Source organism: Argiope bruennichi, chromosome 5 (genome assembly GCF_947563725.1).
Source record: "Argiope bruennichi chromosome 5, qqArgBrue1.1, whole genome shotgun sequence".
NCBI classification, from domain to species: domain Eukaryota; kingdom Metazoa; phylum Arthropoda; class Arachnida; order Araneae; family Araneidae; genus Argiope; species Argiope bruennichi.
The window spans coordinates 9,422,481-9,442,000 of record NC_079155.1 but is presented as its reverse complement, the minus strand read 5'-3'; the positions used below and the strand labels follow the sequence as shown (position 1 = coordinate 9,442,000).

The 19,520-nt window shown below is 26.0% G+C and overlaps 1 protein-coding gene across 1 annotated transcript in view; it reads right to left on the bottom strand.

The window, feature by feature from the left end:
- Positions 1-19,520, bottom strand: part of LOC129969678 (zwei Ig domain protein zig-8-like) — a 226,444-nt gene that overhangs the window by 9,099 nt on the left and 197,825 nt on the right. Inside the window, exon 4 of the mRNA XM_056084338.1 lies at positions 12,066-12,362. Coding sequence (XP_055940313.1) covers positions 12,066-12,362 — 297 coding nt within the window. The remainder of the gene's footprint in view (positions 1-12,065; positions 12,363-19,520) is intronic.

Below are 19,520 nucleotides of genomic sequence, written 5' to 3'. Positions count from 1 at the left end.
CTTTATGTTCAGCAGTCTGGGTAAAAATACTCTAATTTTAAATAACTAGTTTTTCCCAAGACATACGACACTTCTGGAATTATTTCTGTTTTTCAAAATATTCATAATATTACTTGAATTAAAGCTCATAGAAGTGAAACAGCTTAACGATCAGTTTTGCAGTATTTTATAAACCTGTGGTTTTGCTGTGTCATCACTACCAATCATATAAAGTTCATTAATAATAATATCATTATCCTCCAGTAACTCCATTTATACTTTATTATTTTAAAACAAGTTTCCCTCGCTTGTGTTGGATGAATAGGAACACTGCCAACGAGAATCATGAATCACCATAAAGTGTTCTTTATGTACTTATGTAAAGTGTTCTATTTCTTTATTCCGTAATTATTCAACTTTATTATTATTTATTGTTCTGCAATTTTATTGTTCTCTCAGCAAGACATTTTATATTTTATTTTAGTTATAGTATTAACTTTTTTTATCACCAATATATATTCCTCTAAAATTATGAATTGGAATCATTTAACAAAATATTGCATGAATTGCTATATTTTTAAAAATCCGTTGGTTGGAAAAGTAGGAAAATTTATTAGCAATGCGCATACTGAAAATGTTGCAATGATGTTCAAATATTACTTTCTGCACCTAAAATGAAGTTTTTAAAATTCAGTATGCACCAAATAGTCTAATGCATGCCATTTTAGCCTAAAAGTAAATTCTTCTTTTATCAGACTATTTTTTAAAAAAAATATTTCTATTGAGGGAATTGAAGATTTTTGGTTGTTTAAATATTTTACTCTGATTAGCGTGAAAATGCACAATTTCTTAGATTCTTATAATAATTCGATGCTTAAAATGAAGCCTATTATAATACGATGCTTGAAAAATATTCGATTTTTTTTATTAATATGATTTGCTAATCAATTTCTAAAAATATAATTTTTCTAATATATAATTGTATTTTGTAATTCTATTGAGGTTTAATATTTAATTATTTATATCATGATGCCAGTTCGTAATTTTTTTTTCTGAACTTGTTAGCTTAAATATTTATACTAAAAAGAAGTTCACAAGATTTATTCAATGTCAAGACAACATAATTTGAAATATTCGTTTGAATAATAATTTTACAATTAATGCACGGTGTTTTGTTAGTTGTGATTAAATATATGTTGCAATTTCGAATTTATTTAATTTAGAAATTTGGTAAAATGATGTTTGAGGATTTTTTTGAAAATTAGATGTATGGCTGAAATGCTGATACATCGTAAAAATATTTTCTCTTTATAAAGTCAATGCTTTTATGTTTGTTCATTAAATTTAAATAATGATTTCTATGATTAATTTATTATTATATAGCATACCATAAAGTTACGCAAATACATTGCAAAACATTTCGGTCAAATATATTGATCCCTAGATACATGAATTTCATAATTATCTAATTATATAAAAGGGATCGTTCTGGTCATAATGAAATAAATCTTCTTTGTTTTATTCCCAATTGACTTAACAATTTCAGATTACAGACTGTAACACCATTTATAAGCAATACACCATTTTCATCTATAATGAAACACTATTGCGTTCATGAATAAAGATTTAAACATTTCATGTGCATTTCGAAATATAATTTACATTAGAAATATAATTGGCTAAACAAGTATTTGGAATTACAATTAGATGAACAATATGAAATAATGATAATCAATGTATCATTTCCGTTTTCTGTGGCGTTTTTCTTTTCAGTTTCAGTTGAATAGCTGTTCAAGAAATACTGAGAGAATATTAGAAATAATTTTAAATGGAAATTTATAGATTGCGAAAAATGTCAATGCTAGACATTTTTGTTTTCATGAGAAGTTATAATGTGTCGAAAATGTGAATGTTTATTTGTTATTAGTAGACAATGCGAATGGCTGTACGAATGCATTATAGAAATACATTATTGGATAGTTTATATAATACACAAATTTATCGAAATTGCCCATTTTCTATATGATATCATTGAATTTTTCAAAAAATGGATTCCCGTTGCCTCTTGTATTATGTTGTAAGGTATGGAATTGTACTTTGTAATAAACTCTCATGCACATTGATAAAAATAATATTTATACTTGCATAGATCTGAAAATAACTTCATTCACTTTTAATTTAGTTTTAAACTTGCTAGAAGTGAGTATAAGTTGTTATCACAAAATCAAACTAACTCCAATTCTTCTAAAAGTCTCATAAAAAGTTAATTAGTTACTGTAAAATGTTACATAAATACTGTCACTTTTCAAAAATGCTTTTTTTAATTTCTCATTTCTCAAAATGTGCACCTTTGTCATCCTGTACTACATAATTACGCACATATAACGGCATATTGAATGAATACTTTTGAATTCTCCTTGCATTAATGGAATCGTTCTATTTTTTTAGCATGACGCTTGCAAATGAATAAAATAAAACTTAGTATTATTTTGCCTTAAGTTTATTGGAGAAATATTATAATAGAAGTTCAATACCATTTTATTGAATACACATAATATTAAATACACCTCATTTTTTACTTTAAATCAAATTTATAATAACGAAATTTGCTTTCCTGTTATCTTTAATTTATTTGCTAGATTTAAAATTAATAGATATTATTATTTTAAAGATATTAGTTACTACCTAAATCAAATTCTAATTAAAAAAGAACAAATATTATTTTATAGAGGTCAACCCATAATTTAATCATGGAAACTAAAGTTAAGGAAAAGAGCTATCTCTAGTAGTTATTAGTTACCTATATAATATGTGTCGTCCTGATCTCAGACTCGTATCTAAAGTACTGAAATGTATCTCAGGCCTGAAATTTAACTTCATTTTAAATATAGGTAATTTAATGTTCGCATAAATCTCGAATATGACTGAAACATGATTATTTTACAAATATGCTTTTAAAAAACCTTTGCAAATCATTTCAGTTAGGGCCATATTTGATGGATTACAGCCAAAATACTAACAACTTGACAATACAAAAATTTCAGTGAGTCAAAATAAAAATTATTCATCTGCATATTCATAGCAGCAACATTTGATCACTCTCTTCACACTCACACGCATTGTAAATCGTTTGTAAAAGGGAAAAAAAGATATATATAACATGAACTAGTAATCCATCATTTATCGCACATCAGAGGATGCAATTAAAGATGGTAAAAGAAATTATAACGTTTTGCTATTGAAATGTGATATATTTCCTCGGCGTTCCTTGAATTACAGTTTCTTTTGTGCATTCTTTTCCTATGCGTTTTTAATGTTTTCATAATTTTTAGACATTTTTTTTTCATTTTTGATTTACTTTCTATGCTTTTAAACTGCATTCTTATCTATTCGTCCAGTTGGCTGTGGGCAGTCTTACATATAATCTCCTACGAGAAACCGCCTATCTATCTCTTCTCTAGTCCTGCAAGCCTATACGTCACTATTTCAAATTCATGATTTGAATACTCTGAACACTGCAAGTTTTCTATTAATTATGAAACGGCAAAAGACACTTACTTCAAAAGTGTTTAAATAACTCCAGTTTCAACTGTAGACCAAATCGTATTCGGACAAAAAAGTGGTGTACATAGTAAAATGAATTTAGAGTTTTGATTTTCTTTGCTTCGTTTAGAAATAATATACCTACAATAATTCAATTCAGTAACAGCATAAATAAACAGAATTAGATCTGGTTTTCAAAGCCATATTTATCTTTTGGAGACCGTTAACTATTCAAAATATGTGGGGATTCCTTTTCAAAAAGTTTTCTATCAACTTCGCTGCCGAGACTCGACATTTTTGTAGGGGACCTGCATTTGACTGTCGTGAAAAGGTAGCCATGATTTATGTCTCCCCAAACAACATTAATAGCCATCTGTGGAGAACTGGCCCAGGATAATTTATCACGGCGAGAATATTTCGGCCCAGACACCTTTATGGAGGAGATAAAGCGTAGTCGTAAAATGGTTCGACAAATGCTCAAAATTTCTTCTTTTTTCGGAGTGATTTGTAGATTTTTTTTATACTTTAAAAATATTAATGTCTACAATTTTATTTATTTTTCTAATAATTACTTACACATATAGTTTCATAATACTGTTGTATTTTTTGTTACCTTTTCTAAACCGATATCGATGATCTAGTAGAAAATTGCAGCGCTCTACAGCATATTATATGAACAATCATGTAAAGAATTTTCATAGAAAACAAAAAGAATCTCTAATACAATGATTGTTTATCCATAATTTTACATTTAAAGATTATTCAAAAGATTTAATATTCTCTGATCTCTATATGGATATATTTCAAAAGTACCGATATTATCTATATAGAGTTTTAAACGATAGAAGCATAGTGTTTTACTCAGCATCAGATTTTTTGGTCTACATTTTCAACAAGGTTGTGAATCATATCTACGTTAACAATGGAAGATCTTAAAATGGTATTTAGGAAGAGTACGGGTGAATATTTCTGCGTATATAATATAGAAAAGAAGATGAAACTGAGCGGAAGAAATTTGACTGTAATAAGAAAATGCGAAATATCCATTCCTTATACGATAATACGGATTAAAAACGCAGGCACACAAATTATTCTTAGAATATTTATCACTGTAAAAAGCATAATTTGTTACGAAAACAGAGACAATGCCAAAATGTCAGTACAAAAATGTGTTGTCTTATGTGGCAATAAGTGTGAATTCTAAATAAACCAAAATATCTACAATCCTCTAATGTTATGAAATTACTACATCGATTACTGTCCGAAGAAACTGGCACGTGCCATCGATACTATGTCTGGTTTTCGCTAAATTTACTTCACATGAAATAAATGCCCCCATTGTTGTTCACATGAAATAAATGCCCAGAATTTCTCGAAAATTAAGAAAGTTTTGTCATACAAAATAGCACACTGGGCCGCATCACTGTGCATTACAGCTATTTGTTGGGAAGAAAAAAATATTCAATTCATCTGTTGGAACAGCTTTCCAGATTTTCATTAAAAATCTTTGCATATGCCGAAAACCAAATATGAGCCAAAATATCAGAATCCAAGAATGCTACTTAGCAAATGAGACCAATAATTTATATTTAAATTAAGTATAAGAGCTATTCCATACTAAAACGATAAATAATTTCATTGTTTTATAAAATTTAGCCTCCCGTTCTGCAATATAAATCTGGATTTCAATAAATCAGTCACATCCGTAATAGTTGTAATAAACTTTCTATATGCTAATAAATTATAATATTTTACAACTCTATTTTTAATTTTTAAAATGTGTTTTAATCAAAAGTTTTCTGTAGTTAAGTAATTGTCAATTATACAAAAGAATTGGAAAAAAAAAATTGATTAGAAAAAAACTGGTTAAATGTATTTAAGTCAGCAAATAAAACCTATTCAAATCTTTAAGTGCATTTGCCAAGTTTCAGAAGAAAAAGCAATCGCCAGAGACAAAAGAGACAATAAAAATTACCATCGTGAAAACCAGACTACATATCCTACATATCCATTTAAAAAGCTTTAATTTTGTCTTCCGCATTCTTTTAGCTATAGTTAAAAAAATATTCGGTTTTTAAGTTTCGCTTTTATAAAGACTTTTAATGAATAATAGAAAGGCATATCTGTTTCTTTACATGCATATAGTAATTGTTCTTTGACTGAAAAATTTTATTTTAGCACGTGTCTAAGACGTTAATGAATTAAGTTAAGTCTTCCAAGTTCAAGCCTATTTAAATCCATACCAAAGCTAAATTTTTATTTTTATTTTGTATTCAATAATTATCCGAATAAGTATTGAACAAAACAATAAATGAATTGTAATTCATTGCAATAAGGAAATCTATTTCTAAAATGATTCAAAAAATTTTCAAGAATTGAAAAATAATCTAATGACAGAAAAATGGTGTCTTTAAAGATGCAATAATTTGAATTTTAAAACTGCAGTAATTAGTTTTTTAAGATAATGTTTTTGGAAGTGATATCGATGATTAATTCTCAGACTTCCATTGAAAAGTCTCAGGATCATGTTCAATTTCTAATTAATCAATATTCAGGTTAAAGTTAAAGTATAAAGAAATGCTAAAGTATAAAAGTAAAAACGATTCGAGGTGTCGGTCCATGTTAATCATAGAACATTTATGATAATTCAGCAGTTCTATATCAAACCATCTGGCCTGATGCGAACCAACCGTTCGTCCCACAGAGGCACTATTTAAATCTAGAGAATACGTACACACACGTACATTCACGCATACACAGGCACACATACGCATAATCGCTTTCATTATAAGTAATGGAATATTTTGTAATAGATTTAAAAAGAAGAGTGTTTATTTATTTATTTTTTAATTTATAAAAATGGTCCTAAGCACTTCAGCTAAACTCAAAAAATAAATTGTGTTATATAATTTATTTGTAAATAAAAACTTCAACAATAATATTGGAAAAAAAATTAAATCATTGTTCGAATCTCAGCAAGATTGTTTGAAAATTACATAGTTGTCTCACTATTTTGATTCTTACAATACAAGAAAAAAAATTCTATCCATGGATTCACAAGAAGTAATGCTTTTCTTTCAGAAAGAAAATCCTTGTATCTTGAAAGAAAGTTTGATAACTGCGGAATAGTGCTATATTTTTCCTTAAGGAATACGGATGAAAAAAAGGAATTCAGATGTTGATACGTCCTTAGAATAAAACTAATTCCCTTGAGTGTTGCGATATCTATTTGATCTTTAGAAGTGTAGTGCAGAGGAATAAAAACAACATGGATATACATTCAGAAAGAAGCACATATAATCCAATTTGATATCCTGATTCTTAGAAAAAATATCTGAATCTCTCAGATATCTGAAACAAAAACCATAGTTTGTGTAAGATTTCTTCTTGTGTTGGGAAATGGAATTGTACACAAAACAAAAGAAAGACTTATTAGAAGATTTCTACATTTTGCTTTCTTCTCCAAGTGTGAAATGTTATATTAGCTAAATAATTGAAATTGTTGAAAAAAAATAACATAACATATTAACATAACATTTCAGAGATATTATTTTATATAATTTCGGAGTATTTTTTTCTTTTAGTGTGTCTTCCATTTTTGAGATGATTTGGGATTCTTATTTTTGAAAAAAAAAAAAAAAATAACGTGTAGTTGTTAAAATAAATTTAAACATTTTTACTTTTATGATTTTTAAAATTTTCTAAGAAAAATATTAAAAAACAATATTTTTTATATGCAAGAAAAGAAACCAATAGTAGTTACATGAAAATAATAAATTACCAATGAATAATTATTTAACTGCAATAAAGTATTCAGATTCATAAATTATTGAATGATTCAATGATTTTTCATTTAATTTTATTGTCAAGGAATATGTTCGGAATACTGAAACTTTATTAAAACTTTATTGATAATTTTATTATAATACGACTTAAAGTCGCAAATAAAAGCACGTTTTTAGATAGTCATTTTAGGTCATTTCAAATTGTTTCATTACGGCTTTGTTAGTGAAACATGATAAACAAGAAATAAAATGTTAAAATTTGTGTGTATTTTTTTAATATTGAGTCAAGAGAAAATCTTAGAAAAAATTAATAAAGAAACAAATTAAATAAACCAAATTCAATGTAAATACATTATTCAGTTTACTAAAGCATTTAAGTATATTTTAAACAAAGAAAAATGCTCATTTATTTCCATAAATATTTTTAACTAAATTTAATTAAATTTCACCAACTTTGTTAGCAGTTTAACTGAATTGAGTATCATAAATATGCATTTAATGAGACAAAATCCTTATTTTTTCTTATTATAAAGATTTTTATAATTATTTTATGAAAAAATAACCTTGAGAAATAAATGAATTTTTCAACAAAAAATTTTACTAAAGCGCATATATACCTTCATATTTTCGAATCTATAATTAATGATATTTTTACTTTCAGAAAGCTTTATTTAATCTGAAATACAAGTATACTGAAATTAAAACTTAAAAAATAATTTGGGAATTCTTGAATACTGTTAAAAGTTTAAATAATAGTGTTCGATATTGTAACTTGAAAAATTTCTTCTCTTTTTTTTTTTTCTTTTCCGTTTTGTTTTTATATTTATTATTAGTTCTAACAGTATTATATTAATATTTTGATATTATGTTTTCTTTCAATTCCCTGAATACTAACATTAAGTATTAAAATATTATTATGCGTTTTTAAAACGTGTATTTTTCTGTTTATAAAATTTTGCTAATATCCATTAATGAATTCAGCTTTTTGTACACGAAAACTAAAGATTCTTAACTGAAAAGACTTATTTAAAAATTAAATATTGAGAGTAATTACATAGGTGTATGCACAACACATAAGATACCTAAATTTTTAAAATAATTTGTCTGAAAAGTAGCAGTTTAATATATTTTATTTCATGATACTTTGTTTTAAAAAAATATTATAGTAAATATATATTTAAAGAAAATGTAACATATTACTATCGTTCTTTAGAAAAAAAAATGCTTATAAAATATTTACTTTTTTACAGTTTCTAAATCATGCATGATATTTGTGATCATTTGTGAAAAAAAACTTAGCATTTTCCTTCAAACAAGTATATTGTCTTAAAACATTTTTTTCTTATTAAAAAAAAAAAGGTTTCAAAAAATAATAGTTAAACTCAAAATGTAAAGAGAGATATGCAAAACATTTTACAGATATTAAAACTTTAGAAAGATCTTTCAAAATTAGTCCTCATTTTAACATTTAAAGAATAAAAACTATATTTCATATGCAATTTTTCTTTATATTGGTTGTATCGGCGAAATTTTGAAATGAGGCAATGCAGATTTTAAATATGTGATGGAATGAAAATAGGACACATTCAAATTTGTATGTAGATATAGTGATATGACCATTATAAAATGTTAAACATAAAGCCCGATTTTTATTTATTACAAAATGCAAACATAATTTTGATTCTGTATTTTTTCAATCCTTAATTATAAAACTTTTACAGATTTTTAATAATTATTCTGCCGAATTTGTTTGATTGTTTTGTTAATTTTTAATGCTGGTGTTCCGGAAATTTTCAAAATTGATTTAGAACTGCTGATTATGCTAAAATTACTTGATAATCAATTTTATCCTGCAATTTTTTGAAATATTTCATTGACACAGTATAATATTTTTTTAGCATTCTTGAGATGCCTTTTCTCTTAAACCGTCTTTTATATACTATAAGATTAAAAGTATTATTATAACTAATGATATCATTTGGTGATATCATTAGTGATAACTAATGATCACTAATATCATCATAATTAGCCTTACATAAAATGTCTTAATATTACAAATTAAAGAAATGCATATTATTATTTATTATTTTATTAAATTCGTATTTAAAAAAATATAATGTAATTGAGAGGACTCTCTTTGCAATTAAATTAATTATTTTGGCCTTTTGTAAGAAAACATAATCGAAATCAGTTCATTAATTTACCTATCAGTTTAATAATTAAAATGCTAAAAACTAAGTAAATGGGAATTTCGAAGAACTTCAACCGACAAGTATTTTTTTCAACATCTATTTTAATAATTCTTAAGCTCATTCATTAACATTTATTCTCATGTTAACATTTCAATGTATTTGAACTGCTTTTTATCTAAATCTTCATAAAGTTAAAAAAGACCATTTTTTTTATTTCTGCATATACAACAATAGCTCGTACAAAATCATAACAAACATATCTAACACAAAAAAGCAAAATTGATAAATTTGAATTTTTGATTCTATATCAATTAAGATAAAATCATTCAATTTTAAATGTTGTTCAGTGTTTAATGTTGTGTCAAATGCTAGTAATTATTTCTCCTTTCACAGCTGTTTTTTTTATTTTAAAATTACTTTATATTACATTCGCTTACTTTTTAATGTATAATTTATCCTTGAATTATTTTGTAATTCGTAAATAATGACAATCATCACATTATAATTAGCATAATTCCTCATTGGCCATGCACAATATATTTGCAATAAAAAGCTCTTAATGATTATGCTATACAAATTAATAATTTGAAGAAGCATCTCATTATAAGTAGGGATTGCAATAGCGGACCAAAATTTCAATACCGGTATTCGGTATTTTTTAAATCTTAATACCGGGATACCGGTTTTAAAACCGGTATTAGAAATTTTAGAAAAAGAAAGAAAAAAACAGGTGTTTCTTTGTTTTATTTGCCAGTTTTGTTAGAGAGTGTAAATATCACAAAAAATAATTTGTAACTTATAAATTATAACAGTATGTAATCACAAAAAAGTAAAGAAACCTCTTATTTATTTAAATTACAAAAAAAGTGTAAATATCACTATTCAGTCTGTGGTACTATTACAAATTTTTGAAATGTGATCTTAAAAAATATAGTGCATCAATTGTACTGCCATTAAGCTTGGAACATAATTTTGTCCGAAAATTACCAGCTGTCAAAAACGCTCTTTCGTCATTTACGCTAGTTGGGGGTACTGTTAGCAATGCGCGATATACTTTTTCCAAGTATTTACCTCTAAATCCCTCATCTTCAAATAAATCAATTTCTCGTCGGATGGTTTTGGATATAGCTGATTTCTGTATTGTATTTTGGTTCGTTGAAATTTTTTTATTTATCCCTAATTCTAATTTTTGTTCAAGAGACAACTCCTTTTCACTATCGACAGTAGTGACATCATAATCTTCGATAATTGAACCGAATTCTTCTGAATGTGGATAGGTTTGTGGGCAAAAAATGTTAAGAAAATTTACTTTAAACTTAATCAGATTTGAGTTGGTTCTTTCTTTTCTTCTTTTTCATTTTCATTTTTAAAATTACTATAATTATGTAAATACCATAAGACATTTTCTTTTTCGGTATGCCTTTCGGTTTTTCAAAGTAATATTTAATTCTTCAGATAGTGTTGTGTGCTGTTCTTTAGGTGACTGCAACATGAAATTTATTGTTGCATTAGCTGTTAATAAATTAGAATCTCTCGTACATAATGCCTCAATAGTCAGTTTTATTGGAAGTAGAGCTGATATAGTTCTGGATATTCACTATCAGAAAAATTAATTTACAGGTTTAAGTCGATTATTGCTTTATGGATTGGATTTCTTAGTTTCTAAAATCGTTCCATCATTAGGAGTAAACTGTTCCAAAGTGTTTTAGAATCTAATATTAACATATATTCTGTTTTATTTTCAGTTAGTATATATTTAAGTAATATATCCTTTTTAAAGGGGAAGGTTTAAATATCTTAACAATTTTTTGAACTTAATAAATTATAGGAAGCAATTCTTGGAAGGTTAATATTTCATCCTCATTAGCAATATCTTCTTCAACAATTACACTGTCAATATCACTCTCACTCTTACTCTTTTCAAAGTTGGAATCCGCAGTTTCTATATCCACAGTATTTGGATTCTTCTGTTCTTGATTTTTTTGGTATAACACATCTATTACTCCTCATTGAATTCCATGAGTATAGCACAATTGCTGATTTGCACTAATCCACTTTCCAACTTTTTTCATAATTGTTGCTCCATCAGTCGTTATGAATACAATATTTTCTTTCAGGGATAATTCATGTTTCGCTAATTTAGATTTAAGCAATTAATTAAGCCATTAATTAGTTAATTAATTTCGGCCGTTAGCGAGACATAAAAACAAAAATGTATACTATTTTGCCATGTTGGCGATCCCTGAACATATAGTGGAGACAATTTTAAAAATTTCTAGTAAATACCAAAAAACCGGTATTTAAACTTGTGAATACCGGTATTAAAAAATTGCACAAATGGCTCAAAATACCGGTATTCGGTATCCCGGTATACCGGTATTGCAATCCCTAATTATAAGCAAACAATATTCGAACTTTAAACAATTTATAGATTTGTATCAAACAAATAGATGAATACAATTTTCATCTAAAGCCAATACATATATATCGAACATAAAGATTTCCTCTTTGAGAACATCTCGATTAATACGAATTAAGTAATTGCCAAACGGTTCGATACACTTACCGTTGAGGACATGCACGCTAATACTCGAGGCGTCTGCATTCGACGGGCAGCAGGTGTAGTTCCCTGAATCTGAAGGTTGAGCGTTCTTGATGAACAGGCGGCTGATAGCTGTGTCTTGTCCGGCTTTATGAACTGAAATGTCTCCTCCAGATGAATCATAATTGATCATCCGATCATTATGGTACCAAAACACGAAAACTGGAGGCTCTGGGCTTTGGCTAATGATGCAAGTCAGATTGATGGAACTGCCCGTCTTGACGTACAGATCAGGAGCTTCCCGTATTGAAGACTTAGGAACTGGAAAAGGACGCAGAAATATGTGTTAATCATCCGTTATTCAAAAGTTTCTGGGCAAAGGAGCAATAATTATTTAAATGTAATAAAGCATATTATTTAATTAAATGAAATTACATAATCTGCATAAATATATATATTTTTAATTTTCTAATTTTTCCATTAAAATTATAAAGACGCTACTTTATATTTCATGTTATTTCTGAATATCAGCAAATAATTATCATTTTATTATTTCTAGAATAAATATGCAGTAGGAAATTATTTTCATCCCTGCTTTCTCTTGAAAAACGAACCCTTAATAAACAAGATTTTACTCTTCTCTTCAAAGCACGCCTGAACATGAAAACAACAATTACCTCTAATTTCTAACAAATTCTTACACAGACTTATTCATGAATGAATGTATGTCCTATATAATCTTCTCCATGTTTCCATGTAAATCAAAATGCACCACATTTTTCATCACATGTCAGTGATTAGGATTATTTACTATGATATTAAACATCTCATTATCAGTAAAAAGAGAACAAAATCGCACATTTGAACAGCATGAAATAGAGGAAAACTCAATTCTACTTCTTCTCAATATCAAATGACTCATTTAAAAAGATAAGTAATGTTTTTTTTTTTTTTTTTTTTTTTTTTTAATTCACAATCTAGCATTCAATAAACATACGATGTTAGTCACAATATACGTTCGTATCCATATATTTATCACTAGTCATATTCTATTTTTGTTATTTGATATAAAAATATCTACATTACAAGCGACAATTTCAGGCAAAAGTCATGATTACAAAAATAAAATAATATGTGTTAAATAAAACGTCAGCTTACCAAAAAGGGCTTTAAGTAAATAGGCTTTGCTAAAATCAGTATATTTGCGTCTTAATCAATTACGTACATTTTTGTGGTAGCTTTGCCCGTGTCCTTACAAGGACACGGGCAAATTACAAGTGTTAATTACGTGTGTTACGTGATTAATTAAGTGTCAATTACGTGTGTTAATTACAAGATTATTGACTTGTGCTTTAAGCAATTGTCCAAGATTCTGTTCCAAATTTGGACACACAAATTTTTTTGACTATTTTTATCAGATTATCAGAAGAAAATGTTTTATTATTAATTCTAACTTGAATTTTTTTGTATTAAACACTTCATAAATGGATGTCTTCAAAATACATGTACAATGTATTGTGGAATCCTTCAGTGAAAAACTGAGTTTTGAAAATTCAATGGCTGATAATTGAAAAAATATTTCCATTAATACCATAAAATTGTATATTAAGATAAATTATTCAAGAATATGATGTATTAAATTATATTTTATCATATTTATTCTCTTACCAATTATATATAAATAACCAGAAGAAAGAAGCATGTCTGGATTTCTTTCATAAAATACGTCTTTTCTTTATCTCAATATAGCCAATGAACATGAGCGCTTAGACTGTCAATAAAGTAGCATTTTTTTATCTTTAGAATACAGTAATTTATTGCAGTTTTGTAATTGAGAAAAGATTGTTTTTCCAAAATTTTTGTGATTGTTGTTAAGTTAGTCGCTGTTCTTTTTACATATTTTTTAATGTTTGTAAGATATTAAAACGCAATATTAAAAGGCATGGAACAATGCATTGGCTGGTAACCCGGAAGAACAGTTATAACGTTAAAGAACAGAATAATAAAGCTTTACTATTGCATAAACAAAATTAGTTACAATGAAATTTTTTTAAATACAATGAAATTAGAATGAAAATTCATGAAAATTTAATAAAGTGGGATATTTCTAAATTTTGAAGTGTGAGAAGATTCATTCATTAGAATATAAAATTGTCAGAGGACTTGACAGAAAATGGTTCACAACAATAAATGCTGATAATATAATTGAAAGATGGTGTCTATATAGAAAAAGTAACCATCTGGGGATGCTGTAAGGAAAATGGTGCAATGAAATATAAAAGTGAGTGTCAGGGCCATTCAATCCAGATTGTAGGAACTTCTTGTAAGTGTCGGAATTCCACAATATAAGCTTTTTTTAAATACAAGACAAATTTTAAAATTATAAAATAAGATTAAAAAAAACCATGTGAACTGAAAAGCAGAATAATAGGAGAGCGTGATTCAGTATAATGAAACCACAATCTCACTATCTGATAGCGATGACGTGAAATGCGTAAGGAATATACTGTGGAAATTGTTTCACTCTCATTGCATTACCCCTAATATTAAATATATAATTATTGTCATGATTTGAAGCTTGCATACAGCAGAGTTATAAGTGGAATTTGTGGAATAATACCAAAGAAAATGCCAAAAATGCATTAATGACATGCTCATTCCTGAAATAATGTGATCTTTCCTTAGAAAATGAAGAGTTTACATTTCAGAAGCATTCAGCTCCATATTATGTTTTCAACTATATATAAGAATTGCTTTCAAGAAAATTCTAGCGACTGAAGAACTAAAAGCATTAGTGGACTGCATGGGATATCGCGGCAAAGCTGTAATAATTCGAAAGGCGCCTAACTAAACTATTATCAGCCATATATGAGAATTCATTACATATGTTATTATTCTTATATTTCCTTCATCTTCTTTATTACTATGGTTCCAATATAATTAATGTACTAAACAATTATCCATTCTAAAAGTTATTCTATAAACCTTTTATTAAATTATCTTGAAAATGATAGATAACTTAAAAGTAGTTAAGTCATTTAAATAGTTATGAGCAATCAAATCTTAAAAAAATGCAATTTCTTTAAAAAAGTTCGTAATTTTGAACAATAATGTTTAATAATATTATTCGATGAACGGATATTTTTTTATGGAAGTACTTAAGATCACGAGGAATTTTTATTTTCATGCATCATAGAAGCATTTTTATCTATTAAACGCTATGGAGCAAATTAATTTCTGCGCATATTAAAGAAGAGTATTAATGCATGCATAATTATACAATTTATGTTATAGGTAATTTATTAGTTAAGCTGAATTTGCAACTCCTTACATCTTATTACCGTGATAAAGTGTTTGAAATGGATATAGATAAATAATTGATTTGGGATATCCGCTTTGACAGGATGAGGCTAAAAATGATAATATCGATGTAAAGTATACAAAAGAAAATGATAAAAATTGATATATAAGGTGCAAATAAACAATAACGATGGAGAAAATTTATTCAAATTGAATTTAAATATGAACTAAATAGAAATTTTAATGATTAAAAGTGTTTTCTCATTTTTTTTTCATCAGTTTTTGTTATTGACGTTATAGCTAAAGCAATGATAAAAGAATTCATATTCTCTTAAATGCGGCAGCATACGGCAACAACCAAACATTCAAAGGAAACAAGAAATATGAAGAATTTCAACTTATTCTTAGTAAAACAACCTTAAGAGAACATATTCTTTCATTTTTCTCAGTTTATCAAATTTTGGACTTACAGGATAGAAGTTAATTTTTTACTACTTTTTTCTATAAAAAACATTTCAAATATTGCTTAAACTTGCTTAAATACTCATCAAAATAATCGATAAATTATTAGAAATAGATGAGAAAGGCAATATGGTTAAATAATTCTGAATAATTAAGAAAATTCTCCTAATTTAATTAAATTAATTAATCTAATTAAATTCACCTTCTGAATAATTAAGAAATTATATTTTGTAAAAAAATCAGTCATAGCTTTTACTGGGTAATTCATATGAAAATCAGCACCTTGTTAACATTACTGCTTTTTGATTTCCAGGTAGTTTTAGAGGCGTTCATAGAAACTTTCTTGAGAAAACAGTCGGGGAACTTATAAATTCTTGAAGTACAACTTATAAACAATAAGAAACAACTTATAAATTCTTGAATTACAAATGTATTTAAATATGCCGAACTCCCTGTTTCTTGTAACAGAATCAAAAATATAATTTGATTACTGCTGGTCGATATAAAATAAATAGCTTATCTGCCCATCAAAATATTCCATACTTATTTTTCAGACTACTCCAAATTTTCATGTTTTATTTATGAATTCTTCAACAAAATAAATTTAATTACATTTTCAAATTAGTGAAATCAGCCAATAAATATATAAAAAATGTAGATATTAATTCGTAATAATTTAATTGAAATTTAATCCTATATTAAAAAAACTCAATCGAAATAAAACAAGTTACAAAATATAAATAAGTATGATTCCAGTCTATATTAATGTAAGCAAAATAAAAAAGGACATTTCTAATAATCTTGAGAGCTGAAACTAATTTTATGAATTGAAATTAATTTGCGAACTAGGCTCAAAAATGCAAATTAGTTTCGCTCTTAGACTTAGATGATATTTATCCTTTAAGAAAGCAATCAAGGAAGTTATGAGACAAAAAAAAAATCTTATCTTTTTTGTATTTCTACTTTTTTTAATAAAATTTCATTGCAGCAATATCACATTATTTCAATAAAGAAACAAACTTCATTTCATTTCTTGAAATGAAGTAAAACGAAGAATTCGAAGAAAAGGAAGAAATAATAAAGATTTGACATCAAAGCAAATACAATCTTTTAATTAACTACTTAAAATCAAACTGCATAGAATCAACATAAAAATTTCCGTTCTTTCCTTTGTCATTTGATTTCACTCATCAGCGAAAGTAATAGAATTGATATTTATTAACGATGGAATAACTGGAAAAGGAATGCGATATTAATTTCTTAGAAATATCTAAATAATTATAAAGAAGCAAAATCCCTTCAATAATTCAGCTTTTAAAGCCATAAAATTGTTTTATGAAATCGCATAATTATCTGAGTAAATATCGTCTGAATGGTATAAAGATATAGATAAAGTAAAAATTTAAATGAAACAATTTTATATTTATTTTTCTATTTTTTAAAAATAGTTGAACTGAATGAGAAATGATTGTTAGCATTTCAAAATACATAATACATATTTTTTAATGTGTTCATTCTGTTCATGTATGAATTCCCTAAAAAAATATCACTTATTTTGTTAATGGAAATATATAGGAATGTAAAAATAATCTAATGAAAACAATATGAAATTGACTATGTTTAATATGAGTAATTACATCCATCAAAAAGAAATTGTAAAATTTTTCGATTAAAAAAATACCAAATTTGAAAGTTTGCGATTAAAAAATTAAAATTCTAAATCGAGCTAGATTGAAAAAAATAAATAAACAAAATAATATCTTATGATAAATCTTATAAAAAAAGGTAAATTTCTAATTCAATCAATTAAAATAAATAAATAAATTTTTGATTTCCATAAGATTGGAAATATATGAAAAAAAAAATTAAATAATTTAACAACATTTATTGAAGAAGCTATATTAATTTATCAATAAAAGTGAATTAATTGATCTAATCATAAAATTAAATGACAATTTTTGAACATGCTTTCATTTTTCCATTTCTTCTGTATAAAGCAAAAGAAAAAAAACCTTTATTTTGATTTATATACTTTGGCTTTCAGTTATGCTATTAATATATAAAAATGTAATATTTACTTAAGATGCATATTTTGAGTATTACTTATGAAAAATGTCATAGTTTCATGCAATTTTCAAACGAATGTCTAAATAAATCTGTAATATAAACAATTTTAGAAATTTATAATGTAAAGAATTTTTATAGTTTTCCAATATCTTATTTATACACAATCATCCTCACAGAAATCCATTATACAATTGTATAAAGTTTGAAAATATTTCCCTTTGCATTTTAGACATTTACAATCTTTTATTTTTCTGAAAACATTGCATTAATTTGTTTCATTCCTTCTCGTTTCCAGTGTTCTTTAGCTTTTGATTGGAGATACGTTATTTATTTAAGCGTCTATGTGGGTGCAAGCTAATAAATTATTTATACAGATTCTGAATTTTTCTTTCATCTTTTTCTTACACAAAGGTAAACTGCAGAATTTGATTAAAAGTACGCTTTGATATCGAAATAATTTTTTACCATATAATTTATTTATCTGAAAGTAAATGCTGAATGTTTCTTTGATCTTGGATTTAAGAAAAGGTAATTTTTCCTGTATGTTCTAATATAAACATTTTTTACCTTTATTGTAATCACCGGATTTGTGTCTATTTAATAACAATGCTAGATGGTATTCTTTCCTTTAAAATAAACCAAAGAGGACTAATCTCTGTCTCTCTCTCTCTCTCTCTCTCTCTCTCTCTATGTATATATATATATATATATATATATATATATATATATATATATATATATATATATATATATATATAGATAGATAGATAGATAGATAGATAGATAGATATAGATATATATTACTTTCTGTTGAAATAAAGAATTTGGATAATGATTTACATAAGATAAAGAAACTGCTCAGTTCAGTAAACAAAAGAGAACGCTTATATATAAAGATGTTGTGGATGTATTTCAATCATGATTTTATCGCAAATGTATATTATTTTACTCTTTTTGTTGCTGAAAAAAGGTTTGAAATTTTGATTTATTTTAAAGTTTGACGTTTTGAAATTGTTTTAAAGTTTTAATGATTATGTAATCGAAACGCAGTAAAATTAAAGTAGTATATAATAATAAATTTCAGGGAAATTAAATTGAAAAAACACATTTAAAAGTTTATGTTTTCATTGTAATTACCATAATATAACTTTATATTTTGAAATGTTTATAAATATTTTTAACAAATTTATTATTTAAATAATTTATAAAATCTAATATAAGACGAGATTCTTCAGGGTAACAATATTAATGCAGATTTAATTATTGTATGTAATTTAAAAGGCAGGTAAATTGCCGAAATTAAGCCAAAAATTGCTTGAATAAGTTTAAATAAGTTTTAATAAAATTCATATTTTTTTAAAAAAAATATTCTGAATTGGTTTACTGCTTAAATTATTCATTTCCTGTAAGACGATTTTCTCAAATTTTATCGCATTTCGATTATATTCGAATACTTGCTTAATGGCGTTTCATTTCAATTTAATATGACCTTTTTAAATTAAGGAACATATTTTAAAATCTGTATTCAAAATAATGTACATCTTGGACTTTTATTTTAATTAAATACCCAGGAAGTTATATGATTATTCCCTTGAATATCTACTGATAATTTCGTGAATTGCTTATTTATAACGCTGAGGTTTGAAATTC